The sequence below is a fragment of the Schistocerca americana genome, chromosome 5, assembly GCF_021461395.2.
Source record: "Schistocerca americana isolate TAMUIC-IGC-003095 chromosome 5, iqSchAmer2.1, whole genome shotgun sequence".
Taxonomy (NCBI): domain Eukaryota; kingdom Metazoa; phylum Arthropoda; class Insecta; order Orthoptera; family Acrididae; genus Schistocerca; species Schistocerca americana.
In genome coordinates, this window is record NC_060123.1 from 93,296,212 (window position 1) to 93,320,067 (window position 23,856).

The following is a 23,856-nucleotide window of genomic DNA, read 5'->3' on the forward strand; positions in this document are numbered from 1 at the left end:
AAACAGCAGGGGGATTATAACACTTCCTTGGAGAACGCCAGATATCATTACTTCTGGACATGTATTCCATTATACCCTGCACAAGCGCTACACAGACCGTGTTGATGATTCACTAAGTGTGTCTGATTAGATGTAAGAGAGAGCCTAAAGATCCCATCTTGCCAGGTAAAATAAACAGCCGAATAAAGTAAATTCAGTACATTTTTGAGTATTCACTGAGTTGACAAAAGTCTTGGGATAGTTCCTAATATCGTGTTTGACCTCTCCTTTTCCCGGCATAGTGGAGCGCCTTGACGTGGTATGGACTCAACAAATCGCTGTAACTGCCTTGCAGAAGTACTGAGCCACGCTGCCTCTATAGCCGTGTTGCCGCCACAAGATTTTCTGCACGAACTGACCCCTCCGTAATGTCGCATAAAAGTTCCATGGGATTCACGCCGGGTGATCTGGGTGGCAAAATCGTTCGTTCGAACTGTTCGTAACGCTTTTCAAACCAATCGCGAGTAATTGTGGTCCAGTAACATGGCGCATTTTCATCCAGAAAGATTGCGTCGTTCTCAGAGGATATAAAGTACCTGATTGGCTGCAAATGCTCTTCAGGTAGGCGAACGTAGCCTTCTCCAGTTAATGGTCGGTTCAATTTGATCAGAGGAACCAATCAATTGCTTGTGAACATAGCTCACAGCATTATGGGCCACCACCCAACCTGCACAGTGCCTTCTTGACAACTTGTGGCCATAGCTTCGTAGGGTCTGTGCCACACTCAAACCATACCATGAGTTCTTCCGAACTGAAATCGGGACTCATCTGACCAGGCTACGGTTTTACACTCATCTAGGGTCCAAACGATATGGTCGCAAGCCCAGCAGAGGAGCTGCAGGCGATGTGGTGCTGTTAGCGAGGGCACTCGCGTCGATTGTTTCCTGCCTTAGCCCATTAAGGCCAAATTTCGCTCACTTTCTTAACTAATCCGTTCGTCATACGTCCCAGGTTCATTTCTGCGGTTATTTCACGCCTTGTTCAACCGAGCGAGGTGGCGCAGTGGTTCGACACTGGACTCGCATTCGGGAGGACGACGGTTCAATCCCGCGTCCTGCCATCCTGATTTAGGTTTTCCGTGATTTCCCTAAATCACTCCAGGCAAATGCCGGGATGGTTCCTCTGAAAGGGCACGGCCGACTTCCTTCCCCATCCTTCCCTAATCCGATGAGACCGATGACCAGGCTGTCTGGTCTCCTTCCCCAAAACCAACCAACCAACCAACCAACCACGCCTTGTTCCTTGTCTGTTAACAATTACAACTTCAGACAAACGCCGCTGCTCTCGATCGTTATGTGGTGGCTGTCGGCCACTGCGTTGTCTCTGCTGAGGGCTAATTCCTGAAAATTGGTATTCGCTTCTAGCTCTAACCACCATTCTACGTTCGAAGTCTATTATGGCAGTACTATCGGCATTAACAAAGTCTGAAACCTTTTCGCATGACTTGCCTGAGTAGAAATGACACCTGCGCCAGTGCACTGCCGTTTTATACCTCGTGTACGCGGTACTACCACCACATGTATATGAGCAAATCGCTATCCCACGAATTACGTCACCGCAGTGTGTATCGAGTTAGTCAATTCACTGTTTCTGCTAAGCTGTGTCACGTTAGCAGACAGATTTGAGGCCCAGGTGACGGAAATGACTGTCTGGGACGAAAAACAAACAGCGCTAGTCGAAAATTTATAGACACGCCCAAATGAATAATTTATGTACAGATGTATCACAATTAGTGGTGGAAACGCACACGGCTGGAAGTATACGTTAATAGAAGCAAAGGCGTTCGAATAAACACGAGTCCGTTTACGAAATAATAGCAAATATGTATATAACATAATTGCGGTATGAGCCTACTGTCATCCCACGTTATGCAATATCTTAACGTTTACCCCTGCAGTGGTTGCGGGTTCCTATATTACAGTCTATTGAAAGTTATCATAAAAAAGTACACACATTTCGTAACATTGTAAAAATAACAATAATCTTAAGTCACTGTTTCAACTAAAATAACGTCACTAACTTTTCGTTTAAAAATATAAATATTCTGATAAATGCTAAACTTTTCGCGATTTTCGGAAAAAGACGTACAGACACCCTTGGAATGATGGAAAAAATAAATTACTGCACGTGTTACACACTTTTAACGTACATTTATTCGTGTTTTTTCACACACCGACAAATGGAAAAGCGTAGAATCTCAGCTTGCCCTTCTACCTGCGCATGTGAGCAATCAGCAAGATATTTCTATCGCCGACCAACTTCTGTAACATTACGAAAGCGAAATGCGTTCCTTGAGGATAAGGATGTTTACTGGCTGAACGACCTATTACTTATAAACTTTTATTCTGTATTGGGTCACAAAACAAAAACTATGCTGAAGCTACTCATACACTGACGAAAAGTCATGAATCACTTCCGGCCTTACGTGTGTGGTTAACAGCTATCAAATGTAATGTTTAACTGATTATTTGCATTCGATTATTTTCTACATTTACGCGAGTGTATTTTTGAGTTTGTGGTAATTTATTCGGAACTTGCCTTGATATCTACGTAATATCTTTACACGGTCTGTTGCAGTATCAACAGTGAATGGTTACAGCCTGTTACGAACGTTGCCAAGTGCAGTAATTAACATGTCGACGCACGAATACACGAACAAGGAACGAAGGAGTTAAGACTGGCCTTTGGTGAAATTTGAATCAGATTAGACGGAGCCTCAATCGAAAAGTTTACATTTCTAATACGTTCATAGTAAAGAGGACGTTATTTGATACTGAAGTCCGAGGCGGGTCGCTCTCAGCACCTCTCTTCTTCTTTCGATACACTATTACTGTTTTTATGATGAAACTTCACCGCGTGGCCTATACCTTCGCATGATACATCAGGAAATAGAACATGCATGTAGGATTTGAGTATTCACATTTGTCAGACCAGAACGCGAAATAGTCCACTGACCTTTCGACGGTAGACCACTACAGGATAGCTCATAATCCAGCAACTTAAACCTGGCTCCAAGGTAATATCTTACTTTCGATTTGTAAGTTACGATTAACCCTGACACTATCTGCGCCCATGCGTAAGATAAACTAAGGATTCGGGACATTGTGACCACTGAGGAACGGGAGAATGAATGTCGTCTGGTGGGGTACGGGCACGTGATGCGGTAAGGACTATTCGTAAGCGGAGCATTGACGAATGGAGAACAATTGTAACGACGATATGAGCTGCCAGTGTGCGTGTCCCTTGATATAAGTGATTGACAAAGGCAGACTGTTACAGCATGGCGCCGGGGAAGATTTCAGGAAACGGAGAGGCTTGTCTGCCTTTCGCGTGCTACTGCCGTCACTATGGCAAGTGGTTGAAGCACAGCGAAACCATGAGTAAGTCACATGTAGTTAGACTCCATGTCGGAGACTTGCCCGCTCTTAGCCAGGTAGTGCGGCGGTGTGTGGCAGGTCTCACGACAGAGTACAGTGCTAGGTGAAGGTCAAATGTTTCGATACACACTGTTCATCGTCAATTTTAGAACGTGTGACTCCGCAGCAGGGAGCCTGTTTGTGTCACCACGTTGACCTAGCGGAATCGTAAATTGCGACTGCAGCTGGCACGGGATCGTTCCAAACTGACTGTGCACTAACGCAAACGTTTATAGTTCCACTAGGTCGGTGGTAATATTTGGACACGCTGTAATCCAGGAAACCAGTTTTTGGAAACACGCACTGCACCACAGAGGCTGGCCGGTGGGGGCAGTATTATGCAGTGGGGGACTTTCATCTGGGCTTCCAACGATCCTGCGGTAGTAACTGAATACGCCACGAAAGCTGTGGTCTACCCGCAGACTACCTGAAACACTCCTTCGCCAAAGACTAGGCTTCTTCCAACAGGACAGTTGTTCGTGTCAGAAAATTAGAATGACTGTACTACAGTCTTTTGAGAAGTATGACATTGCATTCACGTGGAGTGTTCACCACCAAATTCACGTGATCTGTACCCGATGGAGCACGTGTGGGACGCTATCGGGTGCCAGCCTCGTGCCCACAATCCACCGGCACGTAGTTTAAAGGAAGCGCGCGACCTGTGCCTAGGCATTTCTTGCGACATATCTCAGGAAGCCTGCCAACAATTCGTCGAATGGGTGCCACGCAGAATCGGTGTTGTACTGTGTTTCAAAGGTGGATCAACATGCTATCAAGCAGGCGACATTAACGTTTCGGCACGTCAGTGTACAATACATGTAGAGAGTCGTTCAATAAGTAACGCCCCAAATTAAAAAAAAAAAAAAACCATTAATACACATGACAAACGTGCATGTTGGTGCTCCATATTTTATGTTTGTTCTGTGTGCCGGTGAAGTTACGAAACGTTGTTACAGATGGCAGAACCGTAGTACAGCGTCAAAATAGCGTGTACATACGACTCACGTTACAAGCAGCGTGCTATTATTGAATTTTGTATGGAGAAAAAGAAATCGTCGTGAACATCCATAAACTTTTCTGTGCAGTGTATGGCGATGCTGCTGTTGGCAGTTGGTAGGAGTACAGTTGGGTAAATAAAGTTACAGCCTCAGCAAATGCAGAAACAGCGCTCCATGATTAGCCACGCTCGGGACGTCGTGTCTCAGCCACTGCTCCAGACATGCTGAATCGTGCGGACTCCATTATTCGTGCCGACCGGCGCGTCACAACTCTACGATTGGCCCTATCGTTGTTATTCAGCATTGGAAGTGCGTCTGCAATGATACAGACTCTCGGATATTAAAAGAGGTGCTCACGATGGGTTCCACGAATGCTGACAGCGGACCTGAAGAATCAAAGAAAGACCATTTCATCCGAATTGTTGGAGTGTCTTGACACCGAAGAGAGGCCTTTCTGTCGAGGATCGTTACGGAGGACGAAAGCTGGGTGCACCACTTGGTGCCGAAACAAAAAGGCAGTCCATGGGGTGGCATCATCCTCATTCACCACAAAAGAAGAAACTCAAGACACCCCCCTCAGCCGGAAAAGTCATGGAGACAGTCTTTTGGGATTGTGATGGCGTCATTCTCGTGGATGTGACGCCAAGAGGGTCAACCATCAATTCGGAGGCATACATGAAGAGTCTGAATAAACTTAAGAACCGTTCCCTACGTGTTCGATCGGACAAGAATCCAGAAAAACCTTGTTTCAACAGGATAATGCACGCCCACACACAAGTGTGACAACCCGGGAACAAAACGCCAAATTGGGTTGGACATCATTGCTTCATCCACCCTACAGTCCAGACCTGGCACCCTCGGACTTCCATCACTTGGGGACACTTGAAGATTATCTGTGGGGAACACACTATAAAGATGACGACAGTGTCAGTCGTGCAGTGAATACATGGCTACGCGTACAGGACAAGAGCTTTTACCACCAAGAAATTCATGCTCTTCCACAGCGTTGGCCTAACGCCATAGAACGTAGTGGAGACTACGTAGAAAAATAAGACATGGACAAGGCATGTCGATGTGTATTGTCACCAAATTATGGCTCTTAACAATAAATATGTTCTGAGAAAAAAAATGTAGGGCATTACTGCGATCACGCTAATAATTTTCCATCCAGAGCTGTCCTTCAGTTTTAGTCCTAATGTTGCGTAATAATGTGAATATACTAGCCGTTTACCTCTTTATCAAAGCGAGTGCTAGTGCATAGATGTGACTAATTTTCAGTGTAATAGATTCGGTTTATTCTTAAAATACGTCTGCCATTCTGCCTAATATTCCAAATCTATCTCTAACATTGCTTTTAATCGGCTTACTTATAACAGACTAATTTTAGAGCCGGCCGGTGTGACCGAGCGGTTCTAGGTGCTGCATTCTGGAACCGCGCGATTGCTGCGGTCGCAGGTTCGAATCCTGCCTCGGGCATGGATGTGTGTGATGTCCTTAGGTTAGTTAGGTTTAAGCTGTTCTAAGTTCTAGGCGACTGATGACCTCAGATGTTATGTCGCATAATGCTCCTTGCCATTTGAACCATTTTTAACTAATTTTAGATGTCTTCTCTCTTCTAGTCCTTTGTAATGAATTCTTTATTCTCCTTATTTACTTGTTCCTTTTTCGCTTCCTATCTGATGACTCCACAGCGTCGAATTTGATCATATTTATCTCCTGCTGCAACTTCACTACCGGATATTTGGACCCAAAAGCACTGCGTTTTGCAATACCTAAATAAACGGTGATAGATATAGTTGGTTTTCTGGGGTCTGATCAATGTGTCTCATCCATACTTCATGCAGCAAGACGCAGGCGCAGAAACATCTGCAGGCGTCTGTCCATAAAGCTATTTCCTGGATCTCCTCTGTGCATATTCAAAATTTTCTTTCTCCTATTTCGAATAACATTCTAGGAGATATCACTAGGGAAGAGCCGAAAAGATTCTCTAGGCGGGTAAAGTGTATCAAGCCAAATCAGAAATACTTTCATCTCAGGCGTCACTGCTTCGGAGTAACAGGCTTGGATCAACACAGACAGTCTACCCGATGATCACGTACCATCATCCAATCGCAAGTTCCAAGTTCTTAGTTTCCTTTAGATCTCGATCAGTTTGTGTATGACGAGGACGCTGGTCGGGATAGTTGCGGCCATTGACTAACTACGCTGTCTACGTAATGTGTGTGTTCTGTTCTCCACAAAGTGATACATTAAGGTGGTTACCTCAGGGGACTCCATCCAGGTACCAGAATCGTGCAGCTACAAATGTTGATCCGGCACGACATATTGACTCCATCTCCTACGAGCCAGCAGATAGGTGTCAAGCTGTTCGTGAGTTTTCGATTTTCTGGGTATTCTTTACTGATGAAAACGTGCGTCGTAATAATAGTGCCGGCTTTACTGAGACCACAGTCCTGGCACTATGTAGCAGTATTTTCAGGTGGTGGTAAGCAAAATTGTCGTTAAAATTTTAGTCTTAATTTATATAGAGAAACGAATCTCCGCTAGTAAGGCAAATGGCGATCAAAACATTTAGCGAGTCGCGTTTACGGAATAACACTTGATTTCAGCTGTAAGCAGAGTATTCAAAATTTCATTATCATTCCAGCTGTTATTGAAGCACGCAAAGCGCATGAGTATTAACCTACAGCGGGCATGGTTTGTAGATCTGTTTCTACAACCAATCATTTCAAAAGTACGGTGCTCATCATTGAAATTGTAAGACCATCAGGGGAGCCTGAAATAAAAGTTGTACGGGCATGATGCGCATTAAGTACAAAGTGATCAGCGAAGGAGTCCATGCTTTCATAACTAAATATCTCTAAAAGTAAGATGGACAGACGAGTGCCATAAAACGAATGTTTATTTCGATAGTCCGAAGAATTTTATACAAAAGTTACATAGAAGCTTCGAAATATTTCGAGAAGGTGCTAACGGATGGCTCCGTGCACTGCGCAGCCCGCACAGGGTATGAGTAACCATACAAATCCATCCTCTGTAAGTAGTCCTTGCATTCACGCGGCAGCCCTTACGAAATGTCCATCAATCGCATTACGGAGGGGGCACAAACGAATAATGAGATTTGCCCTCACATTCTCCAGTGCCCGACTTGAAATCGATTCAGTTGCCACACAGATCGGCGATTCAAGCGCGTCAGAGTGGTGGGATAGTTCCAGTGGATCGTGTCTTTCAATGTACCCCAGAAGAAAGTCACGTGGAGACAGATCGGGCGTATATGGACGCAAATCAATACTCGGGCAAACTGCCAATGATCCAACGCAAGGACCGTATTCTCGGAGCGAAACGCCTGTTCCGTGCGACGTGGTATGGATACCATGTGGTATAACCACCCACCGCCGCTAGCTGTGTAGCTACAAATTGTTGCAAAACTGCAAAATTACGTTCACTAGTGATCGTCTCTCACATGAAAAAATGGTCAATAATGCCTTTTTGGCAATCCGTAAACAGTAACTTTCGGAGAATCACGAACTTTCTACTCTGAATATGAAAATATTTCATTGTACCCAACTAGCTTAGAGATAAATGATCATAATAATAGAATAAGAAAAATCAGAGCCCGTCCAGAAATGTTAAGTGTGCATTTGTCCCACGTGTTTTAGAAATTGGAACAGTAGAGAAATAGTCTGAAGATGGTTCGAAGAATCATCTTCCCGGCACTTAAGTGTGAATTGCGGAGTATTTGTAAAATGTAAACTTTCACTGCCGGAAATATCACTGTTAATAAAATGTTAGGGGCTGTTGCACCACGGTCGAATGGATTTCACATTTAAGCACAACGTTTGTCTAGTCTCCACCTGGGGGGGGATCGTAGCTTCTTTGACTGTCCAATTCACACCCTGGTTCGCTACAGACTGTCTTCCTGTTCTATTCTATTCAGCACCTCCACGTTAGTTATGTGATCTACCCATTTAATTGTTAACATTCTTCTGTACCACAACATTTCGAAAGCTTCAATTCTCTTTTTGTCTGAACTGTTTATCGTCCGTGTTTCATTTCCATATAAGATATTCTATGTTAACAAATTTCTCTTCTTCAGAAATGCTTTTCTTGCCATTGAAAGTCTACATTTTATATCCTATCTAGTTCGGCCATCATCAGTTATTTTGGTGCCTAAATAGCAAAACTCATCTACTACTTTAAGCGTCTCGTTTCCGAACTTAATTCCCTTCATATCATCTGATTCAATTCGGCTACGTTCCATTATCCTTGCTTTGCTTTGTTAATGTTCAACTTATAACTTCCTTTCAAGGCACTTTCCATTCCGTTCAACTGCACTTTCCTTTGCTGTCTTTAAAAGAATAATGATCTCGCCACCAAATCTACGATTTTATTTACTCTCCCAGAACCTTTACACCTACTCCAGACCTTCCTTTGGTTTTCTTTATCCTTGTTCAGTGTACAGATTGAATAAGATCGTGGATAGGCTACAACCCTGTCTCACTCCCTTCTCAACCACTGCTTTCCGTTCATGCCATTCGAATGCTATAACTGCCGTCTGGTTTCTGTACAAGATGTAAATAGCTTTCGCTCCCTGTGTTTCACCTCTTCCATCTTCAGAATTTCAAAAAGAGTATTCAGTCAACATTATCAAGAGCTCTCTCTTAAGTCCACAAATGCTATAAACGTAGGTCTGCCTTTTCTTAACCTATCTTCTAATATAATCGCGAAGTCAGTATTGCCTCGCGTGTTCGAATATTTCTACGGAATCCAAACTGATCTTCCCCAAGGTCGGCTTCTACCTGTTTTTCCATTCTTCTGCAAAGAATTCGTGTTAGTGTTTTGCTACCGTGACTTATTAAATTAAGAGTTCCGTAATTTTCCCACCTGTCAGTAAAGGATTTCTTTGGATTTGGAATCGCTACATGCTATCAGTACAGGCTATCGCTACAGGCTATCAGTAGTTCTGAAGGAATGTCGTCTACTTCCGAGGATTTGTTTCGGCTTAGAGCTTTCAGAGCTCTGTGAGATTCTTCTCGCAGTACCGTATTCCAGTCATCTTCATCTACGTCCTGTTCAATTTCTATAATATTACCTTCAAGTTCAGCTCTATTGCATAGACCCTCTATGTACTCCTTCCCTCTTTCAGCTTTCCCTTACTTGGTGGAGATTGGTTTTCCGTCTGAGCTCTTGATATTGATACAGTTCCTTCTCTTTTTCCCCAAATGCCTCTTTAATTTTCCTGTAGGCTGTATGTATCTTTACCCTAGTGAAATATGGTTCTAAACCCTTTGTGATCCTCCAGCCATTGCTGCTTAGCCATTATGCACTTCCTGTCAGTCTCATTTTTAAAAAAAATTGTGTTCCCTTTCGCCTGCTTCATTCGGTGCATTTTTATATTTTGTTCGTTCATCAATTAAATTCAACATATCTTGTGCTAGCCAAGATGTTTTACTACACCTTATCTTTTTACCTATTTGATCCTCTGTGCCCTTCACTATTTCATCTCTTAAAGCTACCCGTTAGTCTTCTACTGATTTCTTTCTCCTGTTCTACTTAACCGTTACCTAATGGTACCTCAGAAACTCTCAAAAAGCTTTGGTTCTTTCAGTACATCTACATCCCATATCCTTAATTTTCTATCTTTTTGCAGTTTCTTCACTTTCAATCTACAGTTCACAACTAATAAATCGTGGTCGAGGTTCTTATCTGTTCCTCGAAACGTCTTAAAACTTAAAATCTGGTTTCTAAATACCCTATCTCACCATTATATAATAAATGTGAAACCTTCTGGTGTCTCCAGGCCTCTTCCATGTATACAGCCTTTTTTTATGATTCCTAAACCAGATGTTAGCTATGATCAAATTAAATTATTCTCTGTGCAGAATTCTACCAGGCGGCTTCCTCTTTCATTCCTTACCCCCCCCCCCCCTGTCCATATTCAATTACTGTTTCTCCTTCTCTTCCTGGTCCTACTATTGAACTGCAGTCACCCATCATAATTAAATTTTCGGCTCCTTTAAGTATCTGAATAATTTCTTTTATCGCATCATATATTTCTTCGATCTCTTCATCTTCAGAAATAGTTGGCATATAACCTTATACTGCTGTGATAGGCGTGGGCTTCATATCTATGTCGGCTATGCTGTTCATCGTAGCTTACCGGCATTCCTGTTTTCTTATTCGTCGTAAATCCACTCCTGCATTATCCCTATTTGATTTTGTATTTATAACTTTATATTCACCTGACCTGAAGTTCCGTTTCTCCTGCCACCGAAATTCATTAATTCCCACTGTGTCTAACTTCAACCTAGCAACTACACTTTGTAAATTTTCTAATCTGCTGTCCGATTAGGGGATCTAACATTCCCAATCCCGTTCGTATGACGTACTTGGTTCCTCCTGATGACGACATCCTCTTGAGCAATCCCCATCCGGATACCCACAGGGGTGGGGTGGGGTGGGGTGGGGGAAGGGGCATTTTAACTCTGGGAATATTCCACCCAAGAGGAGACCATCATCATTTAACCATACAGTAGATCTTCACACCCTCGGGAAGCATTGCCTCTGTAGTTTCCCCCTGTTCTTATCCGTTCGCAGTACCAGCACAGCAAGGCCATTTTGGTTGATGTTACAAGACCAGATCAGTCAATCATCCAGACTGTTACCCCTGCAGCTGCTGAAATAGCTGCTGCCCTCTTCAGGTATCAGACGTTGGTCTGGCCTCTCAACAGATACCCCTCCACCGTCGGCTGTCTGTATCGGTCAGGCACACAAGCCACCCCACCGTGTTTCATGTGGGAGGGGTGGGGGGGAGGCAACATTAAAGGCTGAAATCTGGACACAGTTGAACTGTCCTATATATTCGGACAGTTTTGCCGCTAATTCAATCTGGATGGATTGGCAGTTATGAGTCCTCTCGACCTGTCTAGCAACAGCATCGCCGCCTAGACCTGTATATCCATCAGTATTCGGCAAGCCACCATGCGGAGCAGTATACCACGGTTTGGTTCGTTTTAAAATAATATTTATTCATACAGGAATAATATAATTATTTTCACGGTTGTATTTAGAGAGCGGCAGAACGCGTTGAGACGCTGCACTCTACGTTGTCTGTAGAGAGAGTATAATCGGCAGTACAAACGGCCAAAAAGTCTAAGAGAGAGACTTATATGCAGAAACACTGTAAGCCAAGGAACTCGTATCGAAGTGAATTGTTGTTCAGAACACCGAACAGCTATCCAGATCAAGGTTTTCCTTGATTTCAATGAATTGTTTAAGGAGACTGTCGGGGTAGTTCCTTCTCTAATGGTCTTATCGTCTACTGCAGGTTAAATACTAATCCACCTTCTTGACATTGAAATATTTAGCTATGTAGTTTTGGCATACTCAGCATTCGATAAACGAACACACGGCATGAGGAGCCACCACACTATGTGTAACTTGACTTACAGACATAATCCCTACTGAACATATAAATGATTCATAGGTGTAATTCGGTTCCTCCTATCCATTAGACAAAAAGCTACCTCTCATTCATTCAGTTTGCACTGCTGCGATCTGTTTGGACTAACTTTCTATCCTTCACAATTCGAAGTTTCGCACCTAAAAATCTTCGTGTAGCGACGCGTGCATTTCACCGTATCCAGTTACATCTGTCTTCTGGTATTAAAGTTCGTAATATTGTGGCAGTATAGTTTCAGCACTTAATGTTATGATTCTTGAGGCAGTTTAGAGCAAGGAAGGAGACGATTTCTGGATTTTGTTTTGGCATCGCCTTTCAAACAATCCCACGAAGCTCTTAGTAGTCTTGAAAGGTGGCTACACTGAGCCACTGCGCTAGAGATTGCGCCAAAGAGTACTATTAAGCCGCCTCCACAGTGCTTGTTGAGAGCTCGTAGAAGTCAGTACCTGTTAAGAACTCGTAGAAGAGTGTGTATGCAGAGCTCGTGGTAGGCAGTGCGTGGGCAGAGCTCGTAGAAGACAGTTCGTGTTGAGATGTGCGAGTGGGCAAGGCTTGTCGAGATGTTGTAGTAGGGAGTGTTTGTTCCATGTTTTATCCAGTTATTTGATGGGAGAGACAGCAGATGTTATTGTAATGATCAGAGTGCATTTCGTCAATATATATGAAGGTAAAAACCACAATGTTCTTTTATTATTTGTGTGTCTGAAATAATGCGTCATTACAGGTTCAGTCAACAAAGCATCTGGCTTGTGTTCTTGTATTAGAGTGAATTCTGGTTTTCTTGCGTAATTATAGTTTTTCTAATTTTCTTTTATCACGTCAGTATAATTGGTATTTAAAAATTCTTGTCTTGTTGGAGAAGAACCGTGCCAGATGTGTACGTTGAGTCACACTCCCACATACAGAACAGTTACTCTTGTGCTTATTGGTTTTGTAGGTTTTATAGTTGCTGGGGACTTAATTAATTAACTGTGTTTACGAAAATTTTCTTTCATTGTTTGTTGCAGTCAGATTGCGTAATAATTCTAGTCAGGGCCAACCGTTTACGAGAATAGCGTAATCGGGCAGACAGCTACGAAAAATTAAAAAGTATTTTCAATCATATTTAATTAAGCCCCCATGCACGTGGCGACCGCTGCTTCGGATCGTCCCTTGAAATTCTTCTGATTGTAAAAATAGTAGACGGTAGTATTGTTCTAGTGTTGTAGTAATTTGTAGTTAGTAATTGTAGTCTATTTTGCATGTGTAGATTTGGTAATTGTCATTCTTCTAATGGTATTTTTTTTCTCAGAATTTGATTTGTTGTCTTGTTTACGCGTTTGACAATCTTGTGCAATTATGTCAATTGTTTGTTAATCGTGTTTGAGGGAGACATTGCATGTAAATGGTATTGTTGGAGATAAAGAGTCATTGTGTGTAATTTTCGTACAGTGACAAATTTTTTTTATGTTTTGTAAATGATTGCGTGATCAATGAAAAAGGCGAAAATGATGAATAGTGAGAATGACGAAATTGTTGACATGGCGAACTCGCCAACACAGGAGAACAGTGTGATGAATAATGAAGTGGAAAACAATGTAATAAGTCGGGAAAATAGTCCGGAACCATTTCAAAATTTTTCTCAATCAGAAAATTCACAGAATACGAGATTAACGATAGAAGAGTCTGGAATAGTATCGAACACAGATAGCCTTATGGCTATGCAGAAGGAAGTTAGTTTTGCGGGAAATGTTAGGGGCGAAAAGAATTCAGAACCATTTAATATGGAGCAGTTGATAGGTGCAATATTAAATTTGGGATCTCGGTTAGACTTACAAAGGGGAACAATGGAGCAGTTTCGATCTGAATTTAAAACAGAGATAGGAACAATTAAAACAGAGATGGGAACAATTAAAACTGATATGGAAACAATGGAAACACGGTTAGGATCTGAATTAAAAACAGAGATAGGAACAATTAAAACAGAGATGGGAACTTTGGAAACACGGTTAGACTCACGAATAGGGACATGTTTCAAAAATATGAAAGATGAATTAAAGAAAGAAATCAGAGAAGAAGTACAACCGATTTTGAATTCTCATAATAGTAGATTAATTGCAGTAGAGATTAGACAAAGATAACAGGATAGAGAACAGGAAGAAAGAGATCGCGTGATAGTACAGAAATTTTCAGAGTTAAATTTACAACGTGCAAAAGATAAGGAAGAAATATTTGAGAGAATCGAGGAATCCGTACCAAATGACAGATTAAATAACCTAACACAACAGTATGAACAGTTAACTACTAAATGTGTTAATACTGAAACGCGTGTCGCGACACTTACGGAAGACGTAAATAAACAGAAAGAACAAATAGGTGATTTATCGGAAAAAGTTGAGATTTCAGACAAATTGACAAATCTTAGTTGAAATGGGGACAGAGATTCAGATGATACAGCACCATTGCCATTTGCAGAAACCGAAGAGTATCAGAACATAAATAAGCATGTTGAAAATCAGGGAAAATTTAATGAACGCGTGAAAAGGGAATTTGAGGCATTAAAAAAGCAAGTCAAACAGATCGGAGGCGAAATTGTAGGAAAAGACAGCACAAGAAATCTAGAATCACAGATAGCAGAGGGCTTTGAAGAAAATAATTTGTTTCATTTACGGGATGCAACAAGAGAGCGCCAGGCGCGTGAATTTAACAATAATCGTCATTGGGACAGGGACAGGCGCGGCAGGTCTTTGTCGCCCCGAGGCGAAAATTTTGACTATAAACACTTTTTGACTGTCCGGAAATTTAAGATCTTCCGCAATGCTAAGAATGACATACATCCATGTTCATCGTCAGGTCAATTTGCGTACACACTTCCGCCAAAGTTGCCACTAAGTCACAAACTTGAAATTATGTGCGGCTATTAAAGTCCTCAGGGGATTCACTACTCTAAAGTGAATATGTGCCGTAGCGAGCATAGGGCCCCGAGCTGTAGTGGTGCTATTTCCCTTTTAGTTTTCTGTACCGCTGCCTACTCTTTTACTATTCTTTGCATCTGTCAAACCAACTCTTCGACTATCAATCTATCTAGTGAGTAAGTAAACAATAACCTGATATGACTAATTGTACCTAAAAGTGACTTTGGAATTTGCCGTTTGAACATTACCTTCAGCAGCATTCATTCGTAGTTTAAAGGAAATTTTACCTGTTCATCTTCGTGACAATATTACTTCTTATGTTGACGATATTCTTATTGCTAAACATTCTTGGAGTGAGCACAACAAAATGTTTGGAGTGATTATTACGTATTTTTGCAAGAGTTGGCATTACAGTGAACTTCGAAAAATCTGAATTTGGTCGTTCTCAGGTGAAATTTCTCGGTATTCTTCCTGATCCAAAAAAAAAAAAAACTAGACGCTATTCGTAATTATGCTGTACCTACCACAAAACGTGAGGTTCGTAGTTTCCAAAATTTTTGTGGAATGATATACTTTTGAAAAAATTTTGTGGAATGACATACTTGTGAGAAACCAACGGCTAGATGTAAACATGCGGAGAGTACAAGGATACCGCGCTGTGTTTTGGCGGCGGCACATACTCAAAGCAACAGTCAAGTCTGCGCGCCGCACAAAGCAGTCGTTGACCGCGAACAATTGCTTCCCACGTCACGCGCCTACAGCTGATCGAGCGCTCAGTGCGAATGCACTGACAGCCGTAAACAAATACACAGTTTAATTTCTCCGATTACATTCAGTATAAAGCTATAGGGACTTGATGAATTATGTTATTAACATTCAGTATTTTTCAGGATACGGTTCTATAAAATATTTAAGAAGTTCAGGTAAATTCTGTGTGTCTCCGACGTTAAGAGGACTTGCTATCGAGAAATTTTCAGGAAGAATGTAATTTCGAAGAAGAAACTAATAAACTAAAAAAAAAAGGTAACTATTAATTGAGTTCATTTTTCAGGTAACATATTTCCACTTAGGTACGTACTTTAGACGTAATTTGCTGCTCGCGATTACGTGATTCATACTTTGTGCTAATTTCATGTTCTATGAATTTACGTGTGAAGCGACGTGCTTGCGTACGTTAACTGATTTTGACAATGATTATTAATGAACTGGGTTGTAACTTGTGCATATTATGCATCGCTTGGCTGCTATGCTTTTTCACTGATGTCATATATTTTTATTATGTGCCTGCTGTGCTTATTTATTTAAATTATAATTGTCACCTGATTTATTGTGCTGATGTGGTTAGGTATGTAAGTTATACTCTGTGATTTATCTGCTTGCGCCTTCATGTTTACTTATTAGGATGACATATGAACATTTATTTGCTTATGCTGATATGATGCTAATGACATGTTTACTGCTTTGCGTATGGATTGCATATTTATACATTTCTGTTTGTCGTCACAACTACTCTTTAATTTGGTGCATAGAAATGCTGATATACTGTGTATGAACATAGAGTTTAGGTCACGCTATTGGATTAATTATAGATTGTTCGCTTGGCAGAGCCTCGTTGTAAGAATTGTGCTGCATCCACTTGTTGACATTCTGTTCTCTACTGGTATATTTACTCGCTATTGCTTGTTTTGCTTACGCTCAGTGGCTTATATTTTTAAGATAGGAAAATGAACTGCTATAATTCGACATAAACGACATTAGTACAAGAAACTTCATAGAAGTCACATGAGCTGGAGGTTTTATGAAAGCTGTATCAATTTATGCTAATAGGAAGGAGGCTAACGACATGACATACCAAAAATAGGTTTAGACCATTGACAATTATTACACTGCATTTTTCGTGAGCAATTGAAATAGGAAGTGACACTTGACACAAGAAATACTCCACATGTTTGCTTCTGTTTGCCATAATTCTTGAAGTGGTGTACACACTGTGAAATATTATGATCATTCACACTCCGTAATCGTACTTAATTACTGAGAGTTATTCGAACTAAGTCTGTTAGAGGTCATGTATGCATTTCTTTGTTTATAATTCATAATGAGTAGAAGATTTGGGTCAGACGGATTACACAGAGGTTGTGTGTTGACAATGTGTCTTCAGATTGTATGGGATGATGAACTGAAGTTTGCATTAGGATTTTATCTGTACTTGTTCGAGGAGACTGACTAGAGGAAAGAGTTGTTATGGAAGTGAAATGAGATTGGTAATAAGGTTTATATGTATCGACGCATTGAAGAGGTATTATTGAGGTATTATTGAGATTGTGTGAAGTTGATGATTATTGGAGTTTTGGTGGATAAGAGGTAAAGTAAGTGAGATGCATATTTTTTTTGTTGGTCTTATGGAACAAGGAGGATGAAGATAGCAGACTAGAACACTAAAGTAGAAGGAAGATAGTCTATACACACACTTTGTTAAATCACTAAGCAGTATATACTTTTTTTTGAAGAGAGGAAGTATTTGCATATCTTGGCTCACTGACAGTTGTTCAACAACAGTACATTTGATCTGGTTTCGCAAACATTGGTCTTGACATGATGACTATGACGTTGACCTAACTATTATTGACTGTTATACATTGCTGCCATTACTACTTGATACACATGATGCACATCAGATTTTGACAGAATTGCATTTACACAGTTAACACTATTCAATTACACAGTAGTACTTAATGTGGATGAAAGATGAGTCAGTGTGTTTTGTGTGTTTTCCTTTCCTAATCCTACCCACCTATCTCGTAAATATTATTTTATTTGTTTGTAGTGGCTTGCACTGACACCCATAAATATTATAGGTTTACTGATATTTGAGTATTTGTAATAGTTAATATGACAATTATCTGACATCTTTTGTGTGTTTATTAGAATTTGTATGTTTAGTGTAAGAGCATTGTAAAATCATTTGTATGTGTTTTCAAACTATTGTTCATGCCTGAACTGTCAGATTAGTGAAGGTGAATATTATGAACTGTTACCTGCACTTTTCAACGTAATGTGTGACACTTAGGAATGATTAATTTCTGCTGATGAACTGTCTGATCAGTGATAGTGAATATTATGGACTGTTACTTGTACCTTTTCTACATGATTGGTGACACTTAGGAATGATTAATTTCTGCTGATGAACAGTGTGATTAGTGATAGTGAATATCATGGACCGCTCTCTGGACCTGCTCATCATTGCTAGGTGCAACTGATGGACTACTTGTATGGAAATGAAGTCACTTGTTGGTGTCTGCACCTGCTCAACATTACTCGGTGCACAGATGAGGCTACTTCTATGGAAATGATGTCATTTGCTGGTGTCTGCACCTGCTCAACGTTGTTGGGTGCAACTGATGGACTGCTTCTACTGAAATGATGTCACTTGTTGGTGTCTGCACCTGCTCAACATTGCTGGGTGCAACTGATGGACTGTTTCTACTGAAATGATGTCACTTGTTGGTGTCTGCTCAACATTGCTGGGTGCAACTGATGGACTGTTTCTACTGAAATGAAGTCACTTGTTGGTGTCTGCACCTGCTCAACATTGCTGGGTGCAACTGATGAACTGTTTCTACTGAAATGAAGTCACTTGTTGCTGTCTGCAACTACTCAACATTGCTGGGTGCCTCTGATGGATTGCTTCTACTGAACTAATGTGACTTGTTGCTGGGTGTACCTGCTAAACTTTACTGGGTGCCACTGATGGACTGCTTCTACTGAAATTATGTCACATGTTGGTGTCTTTTTTTTTGTATAAACTAATCATTGAAAGCATTTTATGTGAACATTTGTATAAACTGATTTTTTGTGTATTGTGTAAACTATTATGTAAAGCCACATGTATGAAAAAATTAGTATTGCTTACTGTATTTTATATATTAGATTATTGAAAGGTCAGTGCAAAGCCAAAATTTTAACTAATTATGTGATATTTAGGTATTAATAATATCTTTTATTTTTGTCTCTATTTTTGTGGACGAATTTGGTGGTATTTTCACCACCAATGCTGGCAAAAATACCATCAAATTCTGGCCTGTGGAGGAGGGGCATATGAAAGGTGGCTACACTGAGCCACTGCGCCAGAGATTGCGCCAAAGAGTACTATTAAGCCGCCTCCACAGTGCTTGTTGAGAGCCCGTAGTAGTCAGTGCCTGTTAAGAACTCGTAGAAGTCAGTGCCTGTTAAGAACTCGTAGAAGAGTGTGTGGGCAGAGCTCGTAGAAGACAGTTCGTGTTGAGATGTGCTAGTGGGCAAGGCTTGTCGAGATGTTGTAGTAAGGAGTGTTTGTTCCATGTTTTATCCAGTTATTTGATGGGAGAGACAGCAGATGTTATTGTAATGATCAGAGTGCATTTCGTCAATATATATGAAGGTAAAAACCACAATGTTCTTTTATTATTTGTGTGTCTGAAATAATGCGTCATTACAGGTTCAGTCAACAAAGCATCTGGCTTGTGTTCTTGTATTAGAGTGAATTCTGGTTTTCTTGCGTAATTATAGTTTTTCTAATTTTCTTTTATCACGTCAGTATAATTGGTATTTAAAAATTCTTGTCTTGTTGGAGAAGAACCGTGCCAGATGTGTACGTTGAGTCACACTCCCACATACAGAACAGTTACTCTTGTGCTTATTGGTTTTGTAGGTTTTATAGTTGCTGGGGACTTAATTAATTAACTGTGTTTACGAAAATTTTCTTTCATTGTTTGTTGCAGTCAGATTGCGTAATAATTCTAGTCAGGGCCAACCGTTTACGAGAATAGCGTAATCGGACAGACAGCTACGAAAAATTGAAAAGTATTTTCAATCATATTTAATTAAGCCCCCATGCAGTCTACATAAGGATGAGTCGCATGGTTGCATGTACAGCTGCGACCGGATCCAGTGCCTTATTTACAAGTGCGGTGATAATTTCTTTCACACAGTCTCCAGCCAGTCGACGTTGAACACGTCCTTGATTAGGCAGCAGTTGCTTGAAGAGGAAACCACACTTCCGGCTAGATGCAGAAGTTTTACCTATTTTTAAAGGCTTCATATTGTTAAGATAGTGCTGTCTCAGTGGCACGATGGGTAGCTGCGACACCGGAGGTCCCAAGATTCGCGATTCAGTATTCAGTCGATGCTATAATTTTTTCTGTCAGTGAATGTTCCTGTAGCCTCAGTTACCTATACTACTATATACAGACAAGTCCTTCTTTAAAGTTTCACTACAAATATCAAAAAGTTCTTTATCAATTTACTTCATATTTGCCCATGATTCTCTAGTCAACGTTCGGATGGACATACGGCATGTTTCACATATATGTGGTATACTCAATATGCATACGTACTACATAAGGGAGAACCGTTGTCTAAAATCTCGAAAAGTTCTTGACTGATCTCCTTCAAACTTTTATACGAGATTCTGATAAACATTCAGACTGACACAGGATACGTAATTTAATATATATAGTTCATGAATATGTGTACTTGTAAGTGAGGAACTTTGTTGGCGGTACTAAACAAAAGTCAGAACCGAATAAAGCAAGAAGAAGAAGAAGAAGACCACGTGACGGCTGAAGTTAAAGACGCAAAATACAAGTACATAGTGATAGGTGTAGGACAGAGACTCGGACAACTTCTGGAGAAGAAAGAGTCATGCGTGGAATGGGCATAAAATGTACAGAAATGGACACGTGCACACGCGGTGTCATGAGTATGGAAGCAAATACAATGACTTCGAGACAGCGTGGGTGAGCGTAAGCCGAAGTACACAACGTACCAGCGGTGTGTGACGATAGCAATGTTCAGCATACAGAAGCCGGATAGTTGCCAGGATCTAGCTCACGAAGTGCAAGCCCGATTTCGCTGTCCAGATATACTGTACATCGGTAATCGTAGCATTACAGCAACGACATTCCATTACGAAGGTGTGACACGCACATCATGGCGACGAATAGATCACATTAGCAAGTGGATGTGGCACGACTGGGAAACTCGCGACCATGCCAGACGAAAGGTCGAAATAGAGTGATTGAATGGGACAGACGAGACACTGAAGCAGCATGTGATCCCCGAAAGTTATCTCTGAGTTAGTAAGTTACAGCATTACAAGATACACTGGAAGAGTGTACATCCCTGCATATTTATAGCGCAGTTTCTTGGAGCTGTACCTCCATACTGGGCAGTGCAGAAAAAAGATAGATTTTGTATGCACACACCTTAGCAGGTGTGGTCGCAGAGACATGCGAAAAGATCAGAATCGTGAACAATGTATGAAGAGTTTAAACAGGCGTTTTTGACTCGCTACTGGTAATGCACCACCCAAGACACAGTAAACACGAGTTTATGAAGCACAGAAATATGGAATCTTCTGGCTTTAAAGTTTTTTCGACCAGATGACGAAGAAGAATCAGTCCTTCGATGTACCGTGTTGTGACAGCGAGATCACCCGTATGTGCTTCAGAAAGCTGCCAACAATGACTGATAGGTAGATAGGGGGGTGACGACGAAGAGTTTTGCGTGAGGTACAATTTTTGCATAATGAGGAACAGGCACGTAACAGAAAACGACAGCTCGAAACAAACTCTGAACAGCTGCTGCGAAATTTCAATGTCCAGGACAATTGTAAGAGGCCAAACAGTTGGAAAGGTAACGAGAGGAATCTACACCGCAATTCCTAAACCTTAAACGACAGTGAGTGGAACTGAAGAGCGAACCAACGAAATAATGCTTTGCGTTTTCGGCGTAACGAATCTGTGCAAGTTGTGACACAGCCTGGGGTTCAGATCTTGGGAGTCCGTCCAGTAAGGCCAGACTGCATAAGACAGGAAGGAGGGGGGCAGGTTTTAGTGGAACGCGAAGTGAGCAATATTGCAGACAGAAGCGCAGCAGGAATCGGAAGCAGTCACCTGAGACTACGATGACATTACAGAAATACTAGTAGCGGAATCCGCGACAGAGAGTTACCAGCCGTACGGGGTGGCCGAGCGGTTCTAGGCGCTACAGTCTGTAACCGCGCGACCGCTACGGTCGCAGGTTCGAATCCTACCTCTGGCATGGATGTGCGTGATGTCCTTACGTCAGTTAGGTTTCAGTAGTTCTAAGTTATAGGGTACTGATGACCTTAGAAGTTAATCCTCATAGTGCTCAGAGCCATTTGAACCAAAGAGTTACCAGAACTTGTTGATTAGTATGTGATTTACGAGTGTAAATAAAACTATCCGTAGTGAAATTTACGGTTGTCGATGATAATGATTTCACATACTTGTGCCCAGGGTTGAGATTAAAAGCTAACTGGTTAGTGTGTGTCCTAGGTTGTATGGTAAAACAACCTTAACACTGTTGCCGTTCGTCAGCATTATTATGATTTGTGCAGTATTGTGATGGATTATAAATTTTTAATCTAATAAAAAAATGCACTCTTGACATTTTCCATGGTTATAGTAAGCATCTGTAACAACAAAATGCCAGTGTCTTATGAGACTACCGCTATTCAGTTTAGTAACAAATATTATGGTTCGTGCGTATGATGTATCCTACACTGTATGGTACACGATGTTTAAATCAGCATACTATGGTTTAGGTTACTTAATGTTTGTAACTTAATTATTGGTTAGAACCTGAGGCCCTGATTATATAATCACTGACTGCCACTGAGGTATAAGATAGTTAACAGTACAATTTGTAGTCATTGTATGGGGTCTAGGACTGTATTGTAACACAGTCCGAAATTGTTTTTATATTTGTGTAATTTATGGTCGTTCGTATTGATTGAAAATATCACCTTTTGTCTCACACTGATATATGCAATCATAAATTCATACCAACGTTTTAAGAAAAAAATTTATTATATTCTGACGATGTATGGTAGTTGATACGTAAATCATCAACATACCGTGGTACAGGCCCTTCATGTTTGTAATTTTACTGACTAGTGACCAAGGTCTACGTTTAAGATAACTGATTACCAGCAGCCTTTCAGGTTGTGTCATAATGCAACCTCAAAGTGTTGTTGTTAGTCAACATTGTTTTTTAGTTACTATGAGTTTACAGAAGAAACGAAGTTAGCTACAGTGATTTCACTTTCTCGTCCTGCCTATTCATTCTTTTGACCTTGTTGTACAAATCAGTTACTGATCCGTCGTGCTGTTAATCAACTGTCTTCGACTGCTACTCGAGACTGAAAAATCTCAAACAACTCTTACCGTTTACGTTGTTGAAATTTCTTTGCTATCTTTGCTGGCTTTCATAAGCTTCTCAAGAGTGGATTCTATGCATGTGAATAACTAAGGTTTGAGGACTTTGTAAGAAGTATTTTGGAAGAAGACGAGCATAATATCTGCCAACATAACGCATTATGAAGTAAGGAAAATCATTTAGAAATGAGGAAAACCATTTAGAAATCCAGTTTGAACATAAGTCTGAGAATGAAGCTGCAGCCTCAGAAGATGGTGAAAATGAGGAGGAGGAGGAGGAGGAGGAGGAGAAGGAAGAGGAGAAGGCATCATCAAGAAATTCAATCAAACGTGAGAATTCTCTTTTGTTGTCTGAAGTGCCGCCTAAGGAAAGTGAATTAAGAATGGAAACTTGAAAATTCCAAAAGCTGTTCAGCTGGCTCAGATATTAATGAAGGGATTGACACTCCCAAATATTATCAGATCAAGTATAGTTGAAATGATTGCGGTTCACAAAAAGGTGGAAATCCAAAGAAAAAAATGCGGATTTACTGACCGAACGTTTCTTAACGCTGCGCAAAGGACATAAATATGCACCATAATTGAATGGATAATGTCAAGTAGCATAAAAGATTGTCACCTCAACATTGAAGAATTGTGATTTGCCTCATCATGGGATAAGGCTATTATGTCTCAGACGAGGTTCGTGTTCATTCTAAATTTTGTGAAATTAGATGGCAAGACCAAGACAAACAGGAAAGATAAATTTTCACTCGTTTATGAGCTACGGGCAGTTCTTTGTAACTAAATCCCGCTGTTTTCTTTTTTTTTCTCCTCACACGAACG

The 23,856-nt window shown here is 41.0% G+C and overlaps 1 protein-coding gene across 1 annotated transcript in view; it reads left to right on the top strand.

Moving 5' to 3' along the window:
- The window catches only part of LOC124616217 (protamine-3-like), a 109,879-nt gene extending 86,453 nt beyond the window's left edge, over positions 1 to 23,426 (top strand). Inside the window, exon 2 of the mRNA XM_047144520.1 lies at positions 23,216 to 23,426. Coding sequence (XP_047000476.1) covers positions 23,216 to 23,426 — 211 coding nt within the window. The remainder of the gene's footprint in view (positions 1 to 23,215) is intronic.
- The last annotated feature ends 430 nt before the right edge of the window (positions 23,427 to 23,856 follow it).